Here is a 22,076-nt window from a genome sequence, read left to right on the forward strand (position 1 = left end):
TTATTTTTGTAAGAATTTATTTTCTTTGACGCTATTATAAAAAGACCATTTTTGTAACTGTGTACCTCCATAAATGATGTTGTCTAAAAAGTATTGAATTTAGTGAATAATAAACATTTCTAATTCTCTATTTGCTCTGGAGTGCATGTGCAGCGAGTCCCCAGCAGGGGGAGCAGGAGCGCTGCTGATGCAGCAGTGAGACTAATGTGAGCTAATACTGCCCTCTGGTGGTGCGTTTCTGTACTTCATGCACTTTCCTGCTTCTGGTTTTAGTCAGATTTTTATTTCTGTTTCAAACTTTTCTCCACCTCTCTGCCGCCGGCTGGAAATCAGCTTCTGGACAAATCCCGATTGATCCTAATCCGTTCCTATCATAAAGATTGGCTGTTGATCATCAACAATCCTTCAGTTTCAATACTTTTGCCTTATGAAACGGCGCTCCAGCATGCTGGAAATTGCTTAGGCTACGTTCACACTGCAGGTCTTAATGCTCAATTCTGATTTGATCAAATCTGATTTTTTTTGTCTGCTCGTTCACACTACAAATAAAATGTGACAGCAAACGCGCTCTAGTGTGAACGCTCAAAGCGGCCGCATACAGAAAAGAAGACGTCAAACACAACGCGCTCTGTTTAGACCCAGACCAACAGTATTGTGTGATTGTTTCTGACTTTACATTTCCCAATTTTGCTTTAAAATATAAAGTTATTTTATTTACATATGTCCTAATAATGATCCTTATTGCTGTTTTAGAGGAGCGCTGCTTCAAAGGATAGTTGCAGATTTCTGTCAGAATCTGCAGATTATGCAGCACAAATAAAATGTTCACGTTTCTCCAACGTTGTCTTCCCAACAGTTTCACTGGATGGCCAGGAAGCGTTCACGATGTCTTCTCCGGCGCTGATAATTAGCGTCTGTCTTGTGTCAGTGACATAAAAGATGGATTTAATGTGACATGACCATCAAACAGCAGCTTTCTAAAACATCGGATATGTATCGGCTTCAGTACCACATACGAAAGTGACCCAGGTCGGATTTGAAAATATTGGATTTGTGTCGTTCACACTGTCACACTATGATCAGATATGAGTCGCAGAGGGTCAAAAAAGTCGGATTTGATGCGTTTTCACCTGCAGTGTGAACGTAGCCTTAGACTGTCTCCGTTTTAAAGGAGGATGTTTTTAGTCCCTAATAAGCAACTGGAGCGTACAGGCTTGGAGGACTGATAAGACTGGAATAGATCACTTATCACTCAGGCTTTGGCCCACTGGCTGATATCCAGCTTGGGCCAACACTGTAAATACTGACTCTTGTCTTGTGACTCTGCACACGATCACAGGAAGATGTAAGACTGAAGCGACAATGGACACAAAGTCTGGTCATGGCTGCACATTGTAACGTTTGTCACCAGAGCAACTATGCACTCGTCACCAACACTACTAAGGTTTGTGTTGCCACTTCCACTCACATAATTCTGTTTGTGTAGCAGTCAAGTGTGAAACGAGTTGGCCTGCGGGGCTCTGATGAGGTCACCGACACAACCCCTTCAGCTGCATTAGCCCATGCAAATCTGCACATGCTCTGTTCAGGCTGCAGGTATCAGTTATTTCCATCACACATCTGTCTTCAGCAGTTCATTTAAACCTGTCATGAGCAGCTGAATGAGTTTTATTGCCTCCAACAACCAGTCACGGCTGTATTGTTTCACCTTTCTACACGTTGGTGTGAAATGTGGTCGTAATTAGTGCACAAATCAGAGACCGAATGAGGAGTCGCCAAGAATGAGGGACGAGCTCATCACTTAGTCCAAGTTTGTTTTCTGAGAGAAACCCCACCTCCTCCACCCCTGCATGTAAACGTGCCTGACACAGTAGTTCCCGGTGGTCTCTTCAAACATGTTACACATGAAGTTATTCGTCACGTCTGAAAGAAAACGCACCACTCAAAATAACGTATACGTTTATTTCCAATGCAAAAATAACGCGCGGGCGTCTTTTGCACGTTCCAGTTTTGCCGCAGTCACACAAAGATGATTCTTTTAAACGTAAAGCTACACAATCAAATCACTGGAGTTTACATCGAAGCGGTGAAGTCGTCTGACGGCGCGAGGGATCGTGGCCTCGCTCGCCTTTTTTTTAAACGACATAACTGGAAATGTAAAAAGAACAGAAACGATCACCGACTCGTCGTCTTACTTCAGTTTGGCAAAACAAACATCACAATGAGCTGCAGGTCGTCGCGCTAACACACCAATAACAAAGTACCTCTCACGTCAGAGCGCCGTTCACAATCATCTCGACACAAAATAATAACTCAAACCACATCTATCACAAAAGCACAGAATAATCAGCAAAGCGGGCGTCACCTGATTCAGTGTAGCTAAATGATCTCAAACGATTAAAGTCACATGAAACTTAACATTTTAATCTCTATTTTTGGCTAAGACCTGCCCGCTGGGTCTTGTCTGCTTACAGTGGTAGCAGCGCCTTGATCCCTTTGTAAATATCTTTAACACACATACTTCTCTGTACAATCTCCATCTGTCACCGATGTACAAAACATGAGGTAATAACGTCCGACTGGGATGCGACGTCCCGAGGAGCCCGGCTGTGTTTAAGTACATTCGCTTGATTTCTAACGGCAGCTTCTGCAGCGCCGTGTAACGCACTAAAAGGAAACAGTTCAACATTTTCTGCTGATAAATGGTCGAGGAGGTCGGCGCCGCTCTCGTGGCCGTTTGAGGCTTCAGCTGCCGGCTTTAAGCTCAGAATAGAGACGAGAAAAGAAGATCGTTGGAACCTCCCAGCACCTCGTAAAGGGGCTAAAAAAGCTTGTTGTGCTGTCTGCTGGATTTGGTACCTTTGCACAGAGCGAGCTGAAGCTGCTCAGCTTCAGTCCTGAGTGTTTACTTTGATCTGTGTTGAACAGCATACGAAACAGGTGTCGTATATACATCTGAGATGCAGCCTCCTCTGTGTTGAAGCGCTGCTTGTCTTCACAAATGCTTCGTCTGGCAGCAAAGTCTCTTACTTCAGCACAAAACGTCACACAGCTTGCGTGCGACCTGCACGCCGCGTCCCGGCCACAGCAGCGTACAGCAAGTGGCGCTGCTATGGCTTCGTTCAGAGCGCACTCTGTTTTCAAGTCACACTGGGGGCGATGGGGGAGGAGGTAGTGCCGGCACGTGGCCTCGCGGTAAGCAGTTTTACCGGAATGAGGGCGAGAGAGGTCTGCTGCAAACGTTCGAGACGATCAAACTTTCTTTTCCCTGAAAGCAGCTTTGGTGTCATATCGGGCAAACTTTGCAGAGCTAACGAGAGGAAAAAGCGACCGAGCTCTGAGTCATCTCAGTGCGATCTCACTCCGGAGCTGGCTTTACTGTCCCGGAGCGTAGGGCCAGCTGATGGAGCTCCCCGATAGCTGCATGTCTCGGATCAGCGTCTCGATCGGCGTCTTGCCCACCAGCCGCATGAAGAAGAGCTGGGAGATGAGGCTAGCCGGGACGGCGCGCAGTGCCGGGAGGCGCAGCAGCAGGCGGCCGAAGCGCTGAGGCTGGTTGGGGTACTGCAACCTCTCGTACTCCGTCAGGGCGACCTGAGCCTTTTCCTGCAGGGACTCCACGTGAGCCGGGTCTGTCAGACCACAAGCGTCTAAAGGCAGAAAAACAGAGGCTGTATCATCACCTGATGAAGTGCAAAATGTTCTGCTTGCTTTTTGTCTGAAAGTGTGTGAACCAACTTTAAAAATAGACGTTTCTGCTACAGATTGTGTAAAACATTCACTTCTGTGTTACTTGTTTACATTTTCCAAAGCTTTCGATTGGACCAGATTGGAATCTTTTGGTGGGCCGATCGTGGTCCCTGGACCTTATGTTTGGCACCGCTGTTTTAAAGTCTTCTGTAAACAAACCTCAGAGATCTGAACTTCATTTTGGCCAGTTTGACATTTGTTTGTGTTTATTTATCATTCTTACACTTTACTACGGTGTAACCCGGAGTAAAATCCTGCACTTATTTCCTGCCATTGAACGCATCGCAGGTACATGACTCCAACCACATGACTTTGCTCAGCCAATCAGATGGCATGTGGGTCATGGTAAGCCTGTCCCGGCTTCCTCCTGTCAGATGCCTGGAGGCGAGCCAGGTGACAGAGCTGTTGCAGGTTTGTGTTGGCAAACACTTGCTTTTCCCGTTTTAAAGCATTTCTTTTAACACCCACTAACTTATGCAACTTAGATGCTGATTACTGTGAGCCAGAGCCGTAGTGTTGTTGTGCACTGAACAGAACGGAAGTGGTGAGTTTGAACTTTTAATTGACTGTTTTGCTACCAGCTGACGCTAATTGGTTGCTGCTGGTCCAAACAATTTGATTTTGATTTGACCGATATTTCTTGAATAAAAAACGTTGTGAAGCTATATAGTATGTATATAGCAGTTGAAATGTTTCAGTTAAATTGGTTAAGTATACTGTTTTTTCATTTACTTATAAATTGTGTACACAGGAACAAGAATAACTTAATGTTTTTAGCTTAATTGGCTGACATTTTTGTATTCTTGTGATTTCTTTTTGGCCTTGTTTATTTGATGCAGGCCAGGTGAACCTTTTCGGGTATGAAAAAGGATGGCGAGCCAATGAACGGCTAGGAGCAGGACTTATTCTGCAATTGAAGCTTCCACTGGTTGGGTAGGAAGCTATCAAAGACGACGCTCTGTCCCCATTTTCCAAATACACTGATTTCCACACATACACACCATTCCCCCCATTTCTGGACAATAGCGCTTGGACATCTCTCATGGACATTCAGTGTGCATCAGTGTTTTTAATGTTAACATGTGTTGTTTATGGGGAACTGTTTTCTATATTGCTTGGTATAAGCCAGAAGAATTTGCTTAGTTGTCTTTGTGCACCCCCACTGGGTTTTTGATTAATTGAATAGCTGCAGCAGGAGTGATTATTTAAGTTTTCCTTTTCTTTTCTTGTTATTTTTCTTTGGGGTTTGGTTAAATACATGGTACCTGCAAAAGCATTTTGTGTTGTGTGTATTTATTAATTACTGCCCATCAGCTCCAGTAGCATTCCTAAATCTTCTGATTAATAATAACCATAATATTTCACTCAATACCTAGCCTGTATTAATTCATTGGCGCTTCATCAGTGTTACTGCTGAGTAACAGGATATCTGTGGTTTGGACTACTTGATGATGTCAGAGGTCAAATCAAAGCGTCTCCCTGAGACGGCGGTGATTTTATTTCTGGGAAACGTGTGACGCCTCCGACGGCTTTGTTTTGGTTCTCTGTGACCAAACCGTGGGATCAGTTTACAGTAAAGAGATCGCGCCGCCCTCGAAAGAAGAAGATCCGACTTACCAGGAGAAAACAGCGCGATGGCTTTGAGGCAGCTGTACTCGGCCGAGTCCACCTGAAGCCTGTTCAGCTTTTCCACCTGGTCCTGGAAAATCCTGACCTGATCCATGAAGGACACGACGCGCTCGGCGGACATGGGAGACGAGTGAAAGCCGGCCGCTGCCAGCAGAGGCGCCATGTGCAGCGGGAGAGCAGACTGAGCCGCGTTAAGGATGAACAGCTCGCTCCAGCTCAGTCTCAGCAGCGCCACCTGTGGAGCGAAAGGGTCACTGTGAGCCACGAGTGTCTGTTGCTCAGTTTGACTGCAAGTCACCGCGCTTTACACCTGACCTGCTCTGAAACCGGGAGCTCCGGGAAGTACGGGATGTTTCTGGCCCACTCGATGGTGCTGAAGAGGAGACGGGCTGCCAGCTCGCAGATGCTGTCGATGCCCATGACGGAGGCGCCGCTCGCCGATGCCTGCATCTGTGCCTGGCCGTACGGCGCCCCGTAGCGGCTCGGGGGATACGGCTCGGCCCGCAGGAGCTGGGAGATGAGCTCAGACACCGGCTGGCCGTTGAAGTAGTCCGCCCCAATGTGACCTGGACCCACACCCGCGATCCCACCCGCCAGGGAGTTGGGGCTGATACCTGAGTGCGATGGAGGGATGCGACCCCGCTGGACGGCTGCAGAGAGAGAAAACCACTGAAAAGCTTCAGCTCAGAGAGCGAGTGACACGCTGCATGTATGCACCCTCTATGTTCTTGCCCCATAAAGACGCCTCGTACAGATCAATAAAAATGTGCTTTGATGACGGTTTGATCAGTTTACAGATGTTTCCGAGGGCAGAACACCAGCTTCTGAGAAAAACCCGACCCTGAAGTTCTAGCAGCTGAAACACGACACAAACCAGTTCACAGCAGAGCTTCGAGGGGTCGCGAGTTTACAGAGGATACTTTTATTAAATCAGGTGTTTTGGCTCGACAGCGTCCACGAGTACAACATAACTAACATAATTAGCTCGGTCCAAAAGTGAAATCTGAAACTGCCGTGGGTCAGGTGGTGCAGCGCGTTATTCAAGACGCCTCCTGTCTGCACGCCAAAATATTGTTTGCCATGATACTCCACCCGCGGTTGCACCTGATTCATCCACTGGAGTGCGTGCAAATGTTAGGAAGCCCTTAGCTATAGCTCGGGAGAGTCAAAGATAAGGCCCGGGGCCCAGAATCGGCCCTGCAAAGGCTCCAAATTTGGCCCACTGGACAGATTTAGGAAGGTGAAGCAGGGTCATGCATACGACACCAGAGTTTTCTACTTTACTCCGATAGAATCAGTTTAAAGATCCACGGTGAGAGAAAAATCACATTTTCTGTGAACGAACTAAAAGTTTCAGTTTTACTGTTTTGCAGCAACGAGCTAGCAGAACTCCTTCAGAGTCGTGCTGACAGATTTCTGTCATTTCACACGGCAGCTTCTCTTTATGTAGAAAAACGAATGTTGCACTTTATCTCAGGGATTAAATGTGTAGTTTAATCTTAAACAGTGTGAAGAAGTTTAAAGGCGTCTGTGTGTGGCCCACGATGTAAGATGAGTTTGACGTCCTCGCTGCAGATGTGACTGAATAACACAGATTAGCAGCAGAAACGGCTTTAAATGCTCAGGTGAGTAGAAAGGTGCAATACAACGACACTGCTTTAAGTTACAGTTACAACAATTATCAGCTTTTGCTCCTCAGTCACGTGGACGTTACGCTCTCCCAGCTCAGGATTAAATGTTTGCTGGGTATATATTTGCTCACCTGGAGGTCACCTCTTATACGTGAAACATTGACTTCTCAGGTGCAGGAGATCAGCTCTTTACGAGTTATCCATTAGAGCTGTTTGTGTTTTTATTGACACTGTCAGACAAAGGCCGTCGTTTGCTCAGTCAGTGACCTCTGCACTTGTTTGGTTTATTAAGTGTCAAATGAAAACAGAGTTAACCTGTTACAACAGCTCAGTTTCTTTGCAGGTGTTTAAAAACAAACAGAAAACGACATCATTAGATAAAAAGTTAGTTATGCTGTCGATCTGTGAGCAGCAGATTAGCTTCACAGTACGTGTGACTGCAGCCATCGCACGTTTTTCAGCACATAACTACTAAAGATTCGCACCGGCACAGGATGAAAGCGCCGGCGTTTTGTTGCTTTTATACATCTGAAATCCTCCGCTCTGCTGGACCAGATTTCCGTTTTAAATTACAGCGAATCAAACGTGCTGGTGTCAAAGTCTCGCTGAAGGCAACCTGAACGGCTGCTTCCCTCACTGGGTCAGAGGTGACGCGCACATTTCCAGGTAATGTGGAAACAGCGCCTGCGTCACGGCCGCGCTCGGCATGGTTCACTAATAACCGCAGGCCAAATGTAACCCCTGGCACGCCGCGCCCGTGCGCGCTATGTATGGCACAGCGTCTGGTGTCCACTGACACAGACCGAAATACAAGTGGGGTAAGGTTACAGCCGAGCACAATTACAGCTGAGGTTTTTGTCAAGGCGACGGCAGCGAGCTGAAATGCTCGCACCCGTCCAAGACAAAGGTAACGAACCGTTTTCAGCATGAAGCAGAGTCGGGCCGTCGGTCGGTGGTTTTCCTCGTGTGACATTTAAGCATTGATGCTTTCTGCTGTTTCCTGAAGCTCAGCTGCTGCATCTGAGTGACAACAGCTGACAGATACCTGGACGATGTCCCAGTAGGAGCTTCAGAGCTGTTAAGCAGCAGCAACCAGCATCCTCTCAGTGCGAATCAGAGTTCCCAGTTTAAATGTAGCTCTGCCATCATCAAGCCCAACAAAGGCGCCGTGTGCCTCCACCTCAGCTATCTACAGCACTAAAAGCAGCTCACACATTAATGCATCGGTAATAATAATGCTGATGCTTTCAAACGGAGCATTTTCCACTCGCTGCTTATCCTGAAACCTGAATTCCTCGTTGCTGAAGGCAACAGAGCAACAAGTTGTAAACACAGCATTCGTGACCTTTCGAGCCGATACGACCGGCTTGTCTGTAAATATTTGTGAAATTTCAGCAGATAAGGAGCCGACGCGAGCGTTTCTGAATACGGGGTCATTATTACGCGGCTCTGCTCGCCGCGGCGCAGGAGTGCTGTGGATGCAAACATGGTGATGGGTGCACCTTTCAGTGGGATCTCCCACCACGGCAGCAACACGTTTATTATTATTAACGACCTTTAGCAGGAGTCGGTTTGAACTTTCCATACCTTCTTTGCGCATCCCGACCCGGAAGCACTTCTTCAGACGGCAGTACTGACACTGGTTCCTGTGGTGCTGGTCGATCTGGCACTCTCGGTTTGATCTGCACAAACAAACATTTAAAGATGAAAGCCGGGACTGAACTTAACAAACAAACTTCCTGTATGGGATTGAAATCTCCCTCCTTTCTCTCCCTCCCTCCCCCCCAGAGTCGTGATAAGTGAGCTGGAGTAGCTGAAAGCTATCAAAGCTCGTGACCTTTGTAAATCATCAGCTCTACACGCCCTTGCGTTGCCTCTTGCAGCAGGTTGAGGTGTGCAAACATTTCACAGGGAGCTCTTTCAGCCCCAGATGTGACAAACCGACAACACCAAAGAAAAAAAGGACGTTGCACTCAGAGGCAACGCTGCAGGAGAAATAAGTTCACTGGGCGGCTGGGAGAGGTCTCAGTCACAGAACTGAGTTGCAACATAATGTTCCCGCGGTGAAGAATAATGGGAATGCTGACCTTCTGGAGCAATCCTCACATGACTGACCTTCAGTGCTTTCATTTCTGTGTTTTTCTCTTTTTTTGGCAGTTTGTGAGGCTGGATCGCAAACTTCAGGAGTGAGAAATGGACTAATCTGCTGAATGACTGTATAACAGCTTATAAGAAAGTCATGCACTAATGTAATCAGATTACAGAGTGTGCACGGTGTCTTTAGAGATATAAGGGCATATATTGCTGCAGCTGTGCAGACAGATGCTGCAAAGTCTAACAGAGACTTCGTTTGTTTTTAACTGTATTAAAGAGGTTAATAAATATTCTCCACGTGCAGAGCGCCGCGTGCTCTCCGTACCTGCAGGAGTAGCTGAGGTTCCTCCTGATGCTCCTCTTGAAGAAGCTCTTGCAGCCCTCGCAGGTGAACACGCCATAGTGCTTCCCGCTGGACTTGTCCCCGCACACCACGCAGTCCACCACGCAGGCCTTGTCGTCGTCGCCGACGTCCACGTCGCTGCTCCCGGCCCGGGGCGACCCCTCCTCGTCCTCCCCCCTCCTCAGGTAAGCCTTTTCCCCGAGTCCGTTAGCGCCCCCGTTGGGATTACCCCATCCTCCGCTCACCATGGCCATGTTCTCTGAGACGTGCAGCCCCGCGAGTGGATCATACACAGACCTGCTCCGTCCCACCGCCTTCCAACGGGCTCTCAGAGTCTAAAGCGCCGATTCCGCCCCCGACGGCAGCGATCCGAGGAGATTCAAAGTCACGGGGGGAAATTCCGCCTCTTGACCTTCTCGTCTTTGCCTCGAGCTGACCTGTGGGTCTTTCCACGTTCTGTCCTCCCTCTCTTCTTTAATCCCCGGCTCTCTGTCCTGACCTCTGATCACGCTGGCTTCCCGAGGTCCGACAAAACTTCAGACGCGCACACACGAACACGGCGTGCGGTTCAGAGTTCAGGCAGTGAAAAGGGTGCAGCCTCGCTCTTTTCACAGGAAACAATAAATTACACTTGGACTCCCTCCCTCTCACTTTCTTTCCCCGTCTTCCCCCTTTGAAAGAAAAACTCTCACCTATCCCTAAGCATAGTCTGTCTGTGTGTGGGTGTTCAGCGCACGACTTTCTCTGGGAAGGACGAGCAGGCGGGAGGAGAGTCGCACACAGCCCTCCTTCATGCAGGGTTAAACTGCCCTGCCCTCTGCTCTGACTTATAAACTCGTCCAACCAGTTCCTGTCGCGCTGAGGTTTTTATCTGTTCATCAGCTCCAGCCGAGACTCACTCTTGACTTGTCGGGGCTGATAGTGATGGAGAGGAGGAAACGATTTGCCCCGAAAAATAAGCCGAGGAGTTTGGGAAACTCTGACGAATTGACTGCCTGTTAATCTAAAAGTATATTTAAGGCTACCTGCACTCGGCTTGATATGAAAATAAGTAAAGAATTAGTTATTTTCACTCTCAGCAGCAAAGTTCACGTCCTGTTTCTGTCGTCCGGGTGAAGTAGAGTTTCTCTCGTGATCTCTTTCCACTGTTTTAAAGTCAGCGGGGGATCAGATGTCACAGAAGGAAAAAAAAGCAACAACAAGCTGAAACAAAAGCAGAGTTGAGAAATCTCTTCAGTCGCAGCTGCGTCTCCTCTCACAGCTTTAAAGTGCTGCCTCTCTCGTCCTCCTCTTGTTTTGTCAGTACTTGTCCATCCAGCAGCAACAACCAGAGGCCAGAACTTCTCGCTGCATTCCCTGTCGGCGAGTCACGGTGTACTGTTGCACTCTTTGCTACGCCGCCTGTCCTTTTCCCCCCTTTCTGCCTTTCCTTCTCTCTGCTGGCCCCAGCAGGAATAAATTAGGCAAACAACAAGCGCAGGAAAAAACACGGTCAGCGAAAGCCCGGCGCCGCTGCTGCTGCGGCGGTGGAGAGCAGCCCGGAGATGGCCTCGTCTCTCTCTGAATCCCCGCTCTGTGTGTCTGCCTCCCTCCTTCAGGGAGAGTGAGCGTGTGTCTGTGTGCTGAGGGATTTGACACTGCTATTCAAGCCCTGCTGTTGCCATGGCGCTGCTCGCCTTATAAGGGCAGCGGAGTCAAAGAGCACCGAGTGGGCTGCAGCCACACACAAACACACGTACACAGAAAGAATGCCTGACTGGCTGCCGGTTTCTGCCCTGACCCCGGGCCCGCCTGGGAGCAAAGGGGTGGTAGGGGCGGCGGCGGTGGCGGTGGGGGGAGTTAACCTCTATGCTGAAAGAGAACGAAGACCAGGGGGGGCTCGACGAGCGCACGGCATTCACACTCGTGCTCTCCACTCCGCTCTAATCCCAAAGACTTCCTCCGACTTTGTTGACCCAATAATAACAGGGAGCGCCTGTTGTTGTTGAGCAACTTGTCAAAAGGTTATATGATACGCCGCCGGCTCCTTTTCACACCTGCCGCGCACACTCACAGGCCTGCACGAGGCGCGGCCCGCAATCGGTGGCGCGACCTTTCTTTTCCACATCGAGACGGAGGATTTCGTTTATTTGGATGAGCAAGAGGAAGATGTGATTTTATGCAGACATGGTGGTCAGGAAGATGATCGGTGCAGGGACAGGAAGTGATGTGGGAAATAAGGAAGTGGGGCCATGCAGTCAGCAGTAAACATGTGTTTTAGTTGTCTAACCTTAATCTTACATACATATTTGTCCTAAAGGGATTCGCTGGTCGCCCATCTCCAGTCTGGTCATGAACATAAATAATCTCCGCCTTCATTCGTTTTTGCTTCGGTCATTTTAATTTAAACTCTTCCTCTCTGAAATAACTGGTCTCTAGTCGCACTGCCTTTATCAACCAAGTTGCGGCTCCTGAAGACCATCGTTATACCGACGGCACTGTACGCAGTGGAGACTTGGAAATCAACTGCAAAGTTCAACCGCCATCTTTACGTCTTCCAACAACGTTGTCTTCGGCAGCTGCTCAAGATCACATATCGGGATCGCGTTGCCAATGAAGAAGTATATCGCCGTGCAGGAGTAGAGCCGCTCCATGTCCAAGTCACCAAGCGTCGGTTCAGATTTGCCGCTCACATCCTTCGGCTACCGGACCCGAGACCTGCCCGTGTCGCGGTTCTGTGGAACCCGAAGAATGGAAAGAGACGGCGAGGAAGACCTAAAATAACATGGAGGAGGACTTTCCTTGAAGATTTACGTTCAGTCGAACTGTCATGGGATGAAGCAACAACTGATAGACCGGGTTTGATGGCGTTCTCTTGTCGCCCGATGCGCCGATCGGCGCGGGAGGATCTAAGTCTAAGTAAGTCTAGTCGCCACACTGCTGCCGCTGTATTGCCAAAAGTATTCAGTCGCCCATCCTAATCACTGGATTCAGGTGTTCCAGTCACTTCCATGACCACAGGTGTATGAAATCATTCACCTGGGCTTGCAGACTGTTTCTACAAACATTTGAGAAAGAACGGGTCGCTCTCAGGAGCTCAGTGATAGGATGCCACCAATTTCCTCACTACTAAATATTCCACCGTCAGCTGTTGGTGGTATCAAAACAAAGCAGAAACAACTGGGAATGACAGCAACTCAGCCACAAAGCGCTAGGATGTAAAGTCACGGAGCGGTGAGCCGAGGTTCGCCAACTTTCTGCAGAGTCAGTCGCTACAGGCCCCCGAGCTTCATGTGGCCTTCAGATCAGCTCGAGAAGCGTGTTCAGATGGGTTTACGTGGTCGAGCAGCAGCTTTACGTCGCCAATCGCGATGAAAAGCACGCTGGACTCTAGAGCAGTACACACGTGTTCTCTGACGTAACAAATCACGATTCGCCAACTGACAATCCGATGGACAAGTTTGGCGGTTGCCAGGGGAACGGTAAGCGTCTGACTGCATTGTGCCAACTTTAAAGTTTAGTGGTGTGGGGTTGGGCTCGGCTCCTTAGTTCCAGCGAAAGGAACCCTTAATGCTTCAGCCTACCGATATTTTGAACAATTTGATGTTCCCAACTTTGTGGGATCAGCTTGGGGACGGTTCCAACATGGCTGTGCACCAGGGCACAAAGCCAGGTCCGCAAAGACATGCATGAGCGAGAACTTGACTGGCCTGCACAGAGTCCTAATCTTAACCCAACAGAACACCTGGACCTGAACAGAACATCTGGAGCTGAACAGAACATCTGGAAGAACGGCCAAAACTTCCCATAAACTCGTGGAAAGCATTCCCACGAGAGCTGAAGCTGTTATAGCTGCAAAGGGTGGGTCAACATCGTATTAAACCCTGTGGATTAAGACCAGGACGTCACTCACAGTCACATGCGTGTGGAGGCAGATGAGCAAATACAGCGCACTTTTACCTCATTCTTAACCACAGCGCAGGTTACTGGCACAACTGGTCAGCACAGTTAAGGCCATCAGTAGAAAAAAAGCTCATTAAAACGTTTTTTAATGATTCAGGTGACTTTCTGTTGGACCGCACCTCATTGCACGTGCACTGAAGGAAACCCTGAAGAAATATTCACAACTACACTTTCCTTTACTTTCCTTTACTTGCTGATAAGGCAAAATAAATAAATAAAAATCAATGTCCTAACTAAGATAACCCGATCCTTATTTCCTTACACTTGAAAGCAGCAGGATGCACTACAGCTTATCTCTAACTCGTCCTCCAAGAGGTTTTGTTTATATATGACTAGTCAGTTTTCCAAACATTGTTTTCATGGAAATCATAACTGCTTCCTGCATTGCGAATGTTGGCCGTATGTCACAAGACTCTGACACCAGAAACCGGGGTACATCCTGAGTCAAGCGTGCAGTCGGAGCAGTGGAAGTTTACAGTTTTGGTAAGATGTTAATCAAGGTTACGAGACACTTTTAGTCATTCTCAAAGTGAACTTTCCCGTGCGCAAACGTCTAATGTTCACTTTTTCCTTGACGTTGCCCAAACCCAACCACAAAAATGTTTTCGTAGATAACAAGAGCACAGTCATTTTAGATAATGCTGGATGATCAGCGCTTTGACTCATCCATCCATCGTCTTGGCGGTGGGCAGGACTCCTGTGGAATTCCTGGCCTGCTTTCCCTGCCACACCGGCAGTATTGTCATGTGAAGGTCTCCGTGAAAAGGGGAGGACAGAATAAACAATCGGAGCCTCCAACCACAGTTTCCAATAACAGCCTCCAAATAGAGAGCGAGAAAAAGGAGTGAGGTATTCACTGTTGCTTCCAAGCAGGCACGGCTTAAAGAACCTCTATGTACCAAAAAGCGTTTGCTCATCACATGTCTTTACGGGAATTCCCCCTGAATGACAAAACGCGCTGTCCCCGTGGTCTCTGAAAGAACACGTTGTCTCTGAAGATTTACCAAAGTCAAAAGCTGATACAAAAAATTGGCAGCAAAGATTTATTTGTTTTCCAGCTTTGTACATGTGAGCGTTTGGTAACTTTAACCTACATCCAGCGCATGGATCAGCCTTTTGTCTGGTTAAGAGGTTATCAGGGTTTAAGCTGCTGGAAGTTGAATTAGTGCTTTCCTGTAAGCCTGAGCGTGTTTGTGTGTTAGCAGAGGTCAGACCTCCATTATATAGAGCTGATTGTGGAGCATGCTTAAAGCTCAGCTCCTAAATATATCTGTTTGTCATACACAGTGAACACTTTTCTAAGACTGCACATTTTTGAGAGTGATGATTGACTCTCCAAACTGGACACAGCGTAGCTCAATACTGACCTGAAATAGTGTTTGTGCTTAATATCATATAAAATGTGATAAACACGAACAAAGCCGACGTGAGAAAAAAGCAGATCATTAGATCAGTTAGATCCTGTAAATTAAGCCTTTAATTTGAGCAGCTCAGAGCTCGTGTGACCAAAAGAGCCCAAATCTTGCACTTTTGCTTATAAACACCTGACCGCTTTGGATGAAAACATTATTCTGTCCTGAAAGCATATAAAATATATATATTCACTAATTAAAACAGAAAAATATTTGCCACTGACAAAAATCACATGCTTTATATTAAACTGTGGTGCAACATTTTTAAAGAGGAGGTCACGCCGTTGACCTTTCTCTCGTGCTGTGCTCAGACTGTGACTTTAGCATAGCAGCTGCAGCTGCATCTGTTTGGGTGCTGCAGCAGTTCGACAAGCATGGCCGAGTCTTTGAAAGTCGGAGGCAGCGCACGCACATACCCTTGTGCATAAGTACCGTACATGTGCCTTACTTAACCAGAGGTTAGTGGGTGTGTGCGTGTGTTTGTTCTTTGCTCTTTGACCTGCAGGTCAGGAATGCAGCTGCTCTCAGCGTGAAGTCGGCTGTGGCGCATTCTCAACGCTCTCTGGAGCCCGGAGCGATCCGGGACCCACTTTTCGTACGCTCACCTGAACACCACATTACACGGCACACGAGCGTGCACCGACGATGGATCCAAACTGTTCAGATTTGGAACAATCGCACAAATACTTCTGTATTACACCTCCTTGCAGCTGTTTCTTAGATGTATAGTCTACATATTTCCTCTTTCATAATATCAGTCTTACTCTCTGTTCTCCTAAACCTCATTTTTATTTCTTAATCCTTGTTGTACATTTATAGTTTTGTACCATCTGACAGAATAAGGCCCTCACCTGTGCCCTGTCAGCTTTGTCGTTTATTTTGCACACTGTTAACTTGTGGGATCAACAAAGTATCTATAATAATATTTTTATGCTGTAATAATATTTATGCTTTTCAGTTCAAATCAGTTTTATTTACACAGCGCCAAATCACAACAACAGTCGCCTCAATATTGTACAGTAGACCCTACAATAATACATACAGAGAAAACCCAACAGTCATATGAGCCCCTATGAGCAGCACTTTGGCGACAGTGGGAAGGAAAAACTCCCTTTTAACAGGAAGAAACCTCCAGCAGAACCAGGCTCAGGGAGGGGCGGGGCCATCTGCTGTGATTGGTTGGGGTGAGAGAAGGAAGACAGGATAAAGACATGCTGTGGAAGAGAGGCGGAGCTTGTACTGACATAAAATATGTTTTCTTTTTTTAACATCTGTGTGAAATGATTCGTGTACGTATCAAAGGCTCGTGTGCTAACATGGCTAATGTCACCGGTGATAGTAAAAAGTCCAAACGGAGCACACGTGAGCGAACGTTTACGTGAGCGCCGTCTTTGAATATGTGAAATGCATTAAAAATAATCCACATGACAACCATCAAGCTGCTGACCAGGTCTGTTTAAGTTGTCAAGAAATTAAATGAAAGCGCACAATGGGCCAATAAAAAGGACCCCTGCATACATGTGGTGCATCATACACTGTTTCACAGTGAAACAGATGTGCATGCCATTATGTACATTCAGGATCAGCCAGTTGAAGCGCTGCAGGACCTGCTGAACTCTAATCATGTGTTTAGCAAAGGTTCACATTTCTCCCATAACCTTCTTGGCTGAACACAATAGTCTTGTGTCAGAAAGCGTCAGATGACGTTCAAAGTACACCGAAATATTTCCCTGCCTGAACGTCACTGCCGCCCGAGTTCATTTTTAATACGTCGTGTTTAATAACATGAAAACCTTAAAACCAGGGGACGTTTCCACAGCTGCCTGCATGTCGTGCTTATCTTGTACACAGACTGAGGTTGACCCCAGCTTCAGACGGCTCAGGCTCTGTGAGCGTTGCTCTAATTATTAGCGTGGCAGTGTGTTAACAGCATTGGTTTCAGTGCACAGGAATTTGAAGGCAGGGGTTAAACTTTAACTCTGGAGTACCTCTGAGCGTGCACAGACACATGACTCTCTGCTCCTTCCTTATTAGCCCCAGTGCCCTTTGGCCCAGAGGCCTGAGAAACAAAAAAACACCGTCTCTCTCTCTCTCCTTCACAACACTCTGTACAACCTCAGGCCTTTGACCTCGAGCGAATGACGGAGCAATTTAAAATAAACACAGCAGCACAACCTGCCAAAGAAAAACATCTGCTGTGGTGAGTCCAGAGCAACACACAGTGTCTAATCAATATTTGCCCTACTGCCCGCCCGGGACCTGTTGGAAGCGGTGGGAAACTTCCCATTTGGTGTTTCGTTGTCATTCAAATCAGCCATTTCGTCGTCAGTGCAAACGACGACCTATTGTTTGAAGAAGAGTCGGTTGAGCTGTTTGCCACAGCAGCTTTTTCTTTGTCTACTGTAAAAGATAAGATACAATATTGAATGTAGCCGATGATAAAGACAAATAAGCCTCGGCTTTGGTCTGCTCTGTCCGCTTCAAGAATTTCCCCCACAGTGTTATTAAGTACGATTCACATGTTTACGTCATTTTTAGATGCTCTAATTAATACCTGGGGGACTTATATGTTATTTTAGCAACAAGAACAACAAATTCTTGCTTTCTTGTGCAGAGCTACATGGAAACATTGTTACCAATTACATGTTTGTGCAAGTTAGAGGGAATGAATTCATGATTGCGTCTCCTCGGTCTGAACATAAACAGAACAGGACATAATGATGAATCAGTGGGAGTCCACTCTGCTAAGCTTGCATTCGCCAAGAAACAGCTCAAGCAGATGCATTCGCAAAAAATCACTCATTTGTACAGATTTGTTTATATACGAAGGAAACAGTTGAGCTACACCCTGATAATTCGTCAGCGTCATGGAGAAGTTATGGCTCAGCGATGATGGCGCATTGGCAGACTGTGGGTAGCTTTGGACTGCTCGTCTACCTCCAGATGGTGGCGGTGTCAATAATACGTGGCACAAACGGTGTGTGGGCTACTCGGCCAGCCGTGGAGAAGAGCACCTTTTTCTGGTGAACTCCATTGTCGCTCCCATCCCTGTCCACTTATCAACCAATCCACATCGAGCAATATGAAGTTGGGATCTTGGAGGACTTGGGAGCAGTGGTTGAAAATCTCTCTCTGAATTAAGCACTGGTTTTGGTGGTGGAAGTATTTTCAAACTTTGGGCAACCCGAGCCAACTCTCGCTACATAAATATCTGGAAATTTTTGTTGTCTTTTTTGGTATTTTTGTCCCTATAAACCACCACAGTTTAAAATTCAACATATAGCTGAAGTTCAGACTTTAATTCAAGGGCGATATTGAAGTTTACATGTCATTCTCAGTATTCAAAGCTATCCAGCTACAGCCACTCATAAACAATAAATGTGGGCTGATGCCTCGAAAAGTAGGAAAGCTGGATACCAACAGCACAACAGCAGTTCCTGACTTCACAACAAGACTGCAAACGCAGCGAAACTCAACTTTCTTTTGTGTCGTCTACAGAGGAAAATACCATTTCCTCTTTTCTGCATAGAGTAGTTTTCTGTAGCACAAAACTCAACAAAGAACTGCTTCCCAGCCTTTTATTAGCATGAAATTTGGTTGAATGTTAGGTGGTTAACATTTATTTTTTTATTATACAATGGAGCAGAAATGATCAAATCTGCATCACAGCCAACTTCCAAACACGAGATAGTCGCCCTTTCTTACAGTTTAACATCTTTCCTGGGAGACGCTACAAGACCAGCAGTGATTTATGTTTGTGTAGGCTCTCAGGTCATGGTAGTCTTTAGAAAAAAAGGCAAAGACGAAGGCAAAACTTTAGGTTTGTGAAGATGTTTTGTTTTTCATTCAAGAGCATCTTCAGTCCAAAAAACAACTGGCAGAGAGTCCCAGGTAATAAACCCCCTTTGGTGGCAGTTGTTTTAGAGCTGAATAAGCATCTTGGATAAGAGGTAAGACGTCTTTGCAAACCTAAAGAAGTCCAGTTTTAGCCTCCAATCCTCCTCATATACATGTTGTTGTCACTGATGGTTTGAATTGTGGTTCTGCAGCCAATAAAAGTTTGTAATGAACAATTTGTCAGGTCAAAGGACGCTGATGTAAACTTTAAAACCCAGAATACCACAGCAAAAACTGGACTGTAGACGGACTGATGTCGTTGTCGTTTCCACATAGAGTTCGGATCAAACCGTCAAGGCCGTCCTCTTAAAAAGTCAGAAATACAGACCAGATTATTTCAAAGAGGGAAGTAAATACTAGTGTCTTTTGTTTTTTAAAGTATAGTTGTGACAGACTTCTCCACATACCTTTCATTTTTAATAAACAACACTTTTAAGCTATTTATATATTAACTAACACCTCGGATTCTTACGATCATCTCCTTGGACAGGAGCCCAAGATGCTGACATCACAGACTTAGGAATGCTCCGGTCTAACGTTAAGCCAATTAGCGTATTAGGATAAATGGTGGATTTGAAAGTAAGAGGTTACAGGTCTGGGTCACCCTCCAAGCAATGTTTTGTATTCTTCGATGTCTTGTTTCATTCGCACAGTGGAAAATAATTCCTGAACAAAAACTAAAAGGTCGTTTAGGCCACCTTGAAGACGCAAGCTGAACAGACTTGGTGGTAATGTTTGTAACATTGGTTTGTCAGGTTGACAAGCTGTCGACAAACAGCCCATTTAAAATATTGGTAAAGGTTCTGAGCCACAGAAACCCATGCCATTAAGCTCCTGGTGCAGTTTTTGTGCTGATTTTAATGACGGGAGGTTTGGAATTCATAAAAGTGGGAAATTTCTCAAACTGACTTGTTGCAGTGGTTGCAACCTGTTACTGTACAGTACTTTAGAACGACCTATACTCTCCCAAATGTCTGATGTTACACGTTCACGGCAATCAGACTGAAAACACCTGAATTCAAAGATAAAGAAGAACAGCCCAAAAGTTGACCATGCAGCCTTTGAAGCTGTTTGCTTTTTACCGTCAAAAATGTAATTAATCCTAAAGCTCGGCATTGAAAATAAACGGATCACCTTATCAATCGCCAACTTAAATCTCTTGAAAAACTCTACTGCTCCCCATGTGTGCAGTCTGATATCAAACCAACATGCCTCCAGGTCAACTAAGGTGCTTGGAATGACAGAAAAGTGAGCTAATCAGCTCACTAGAGAGGGGTCAAATGCTTTAACGGGATTAGGTCGAGGCCCCACCCCTCGCCACCTTTCCCCTTTAATCACCTTAATAATGTAGTTTACCCCCCCACATGTTGACGAGCCAATCGACCTCTTTAGCTCTTTTGCAAGGTTTTTTCTGCCATTCTGACCTGTTGTGGTTGCACCTCTTCAAGTTGACTTTATTGTCAAAAACCATCACAGGAAGGTGCTCAGCTCCACTAAAGGTGTGCATTCAGTGTTAATGGAGAAAACCAAAGTGTGTGAAGTTTTCAATACTAGTTCAGAAGGGAAGCAAATATTATAACTAGGCCAAAGCTTTATGGTAAAGCAGAAGCTCTGAGAGCCAGCGGAAAAATGCTAAAGACACACTGACATGTATGGACGTTGTCGGCTACAGGAAACTTCAACAAAATGATGTCTGCTGAAAACTGCTGAAACAAAGAGATGAAAGGAGCAAGCAGTGGCTAAAGTCAGGAAGGATGTCGCGGCGGACGAGCATGAAAAGAGGAGGAAACACTGAAAACATGAAGAAGAACCCCCAGAACGATGTCAGGCCAGTGCAGCAAGCCACTGACACCAAATGAAAGAAGGTTAATACATTTAAGGAGACACCCTATCCTGGGTGGGGTGTCCTATTAGGAGGGGGCCCCAGGGCAGACCCAGGACACGCTAAAGAGATTATATCTGTCAGCTGGCCTGGGAACGCCTCAGTGTTCCCCCGGACAAGCTGGAGGAGATGGAAGCTTCACTGCTTGGGGTGTTGCCCCCACGATCTGGATAAGTGGAAGAAAATGGAAGAACGGATGGACGCTAACTCAGCAAACTGAAGAAGTTCACTGATCCCATCAGCAAAAGCCCAGATGGGACAAAGTCCAACATGGAGGAAAGAAAGACTTCACAGAAAGTAAAATAACCATCAACCCAGCCAGGATACATGGTAAAATAATAAAGGCAGACTTTGATATCACTGAAGCTTCCTGACTGAAAAAATAGCTTATATAGCAAGTTCCCTCAGAAAGAAGACGGAGACAACGGTTCCAACCACAGAAGGGTCCTTCCACCCTCTGATCCACGCAAAGTGTTCAGCAGAGTATTCGTGAACATAACAAGCAATGCTGTTAACCAACAGCTGAGGTCCAGACTCTGATAAGGTGCTGACATCACATCACTCAAATATTTGGACAATGACACATTTCCTTCCCTCTGTGCACAGTGGGCTTTAAATCAAGTGCATACTTTCAGCTTTAATTCAGGGGATTTAAACCAAATTCATCTTTATACACAGTCAGCCACTGACTGACGAGCAGTTTGACTGGGAAGTGTGGTCTGCTCTCTGGTTATTACAGGGCAAGTTAAGATCTGTGGTTAATAACTTCATTTGGTAGCTTTCCACAGGAACTCTCAATATGAAGTCCAAAGAGATGTAGATACAAGTGAGGGAGTGCATCAATAGAAAAAAAATAAAAGTAAACCTAACAGAGAGACTGAAAGCTCAGCAGAATGAGGGAACCGGCCAGCTCAGCAACACAGAAGGACCCGAAAGACCACAGAAGAAAACGAAGTGTGCTCCGACAGAATTACTTCCATGAGAAAGAAAAACTTCTAAATATCTACTCAAGTCAGAAACGCTCTGAGGAAGCGTTCAAGATACGCCGTCATGAACGTAAATACTACAACAAAGTGCAGCTCGATGGTTACACTCAGGACAAGAACATGAGATTAGAAAACATCTAAAAGAGTCGAAGGCAAAGCAAACAAACAAACTACAGACTCATGAAATCAAGATGGACTTGCACCCGACAGGAAGTGGAAAGACTCATGAACAGAAGCGTACCACATCATCTGTTAGACATGGTGGAGGTAATGTTATGGCATTGAAACCAGGTCATGTGACTGCTGATAGACGTTAAAGCAGCGGTCCCCAACCCCCGGGCCTCGGACCAGCACCGGTCCGTCAGTTGTTTGGTACCGGGCCGCGAGAGTTGAGGCTCAGGTGTGAAATGTATAGTTTTCAGGGTTTTTATCGGTTTTCAGCGTTATTTTGTTATCGTTTTTATCGTTAACTTGGTTTTCCTGGGTCTTTTCACGTGTGTTATGAATAAA

General features: G+C 46.3%; 1 protein-coding gene across 1 annotated transcript; it reads right to left on the minus strand.

The window, feature by feature from the left end:
- Positions 1-1,942: 1,942 nt before the first annotated feature.
- On the minus strand, positions 1,943-13,459 carry LOC146499854 (nuclear receptor subfamily 2 group F member 6-like). Its single transcript, XM_085136907.1, has 5 exons — positions 9,430-13,459; positions 8,598-8,692; positions 5,695-6,029; positions 5,368-5,614; positions 1,943-3,650 (listed from the first exon to the last, which is right to left on the minus strand). Exons 1-5 carry the CDS (start codon positions 9,699-9,701, stop codon positions 3,376-3,378), a joined length of 1,224 nt encoding a protein of 407 aa, XP_084993033.1. The 5' UTR covers positions 9,702-13,459; the 3' UTR covers positions 1,943-3,375.
- Positions 13,460-22,076: the final 8,617 nt, after the last annotated feature.

This window comes from Neolamprologus multifasciatus, chromosome 17, assembly GCF_963576455.1.
Source record: "Neolamprologus multifasciatus chromosome 17, fNeoMul1.2, whole genome shotgun sequence".
In the NCBI taxonomy this organism is placed as follows: domain Eukaryota; kingdom Metazoa; phylum Chordata; class Actinopteri; order Cichliformes; family Cichlidae; genus Neolamprologus; species Neolamprologus multifasciatus.

Excerpts from the sequence above, each read along its gene's own strand:
- LOC146499854 (XM_085136907.1), bottom strand. The coding sequence starts at position 9,701 with ATGGCCATGGTGAGCGGAGGATGGGGTAATCCCAACGGGGGCGCTAAC. Across the intron at positions 8,693-9,429 it reads AACCTCAGCTACTCCTGCAG|ATCAAACCGAGAGTGCCAGA; the intron begins GTACGGAGAGCA and ends TTGTTTGTGCAG. Across the intron at positions 5,615-5,694 it reads AGCTCCCGGTTTCAGAGCAG|GTGGCGCTGCTGAGACTGAG; the intron begins GTCAGGTGTAAA and ends TTCGCTCCACAG.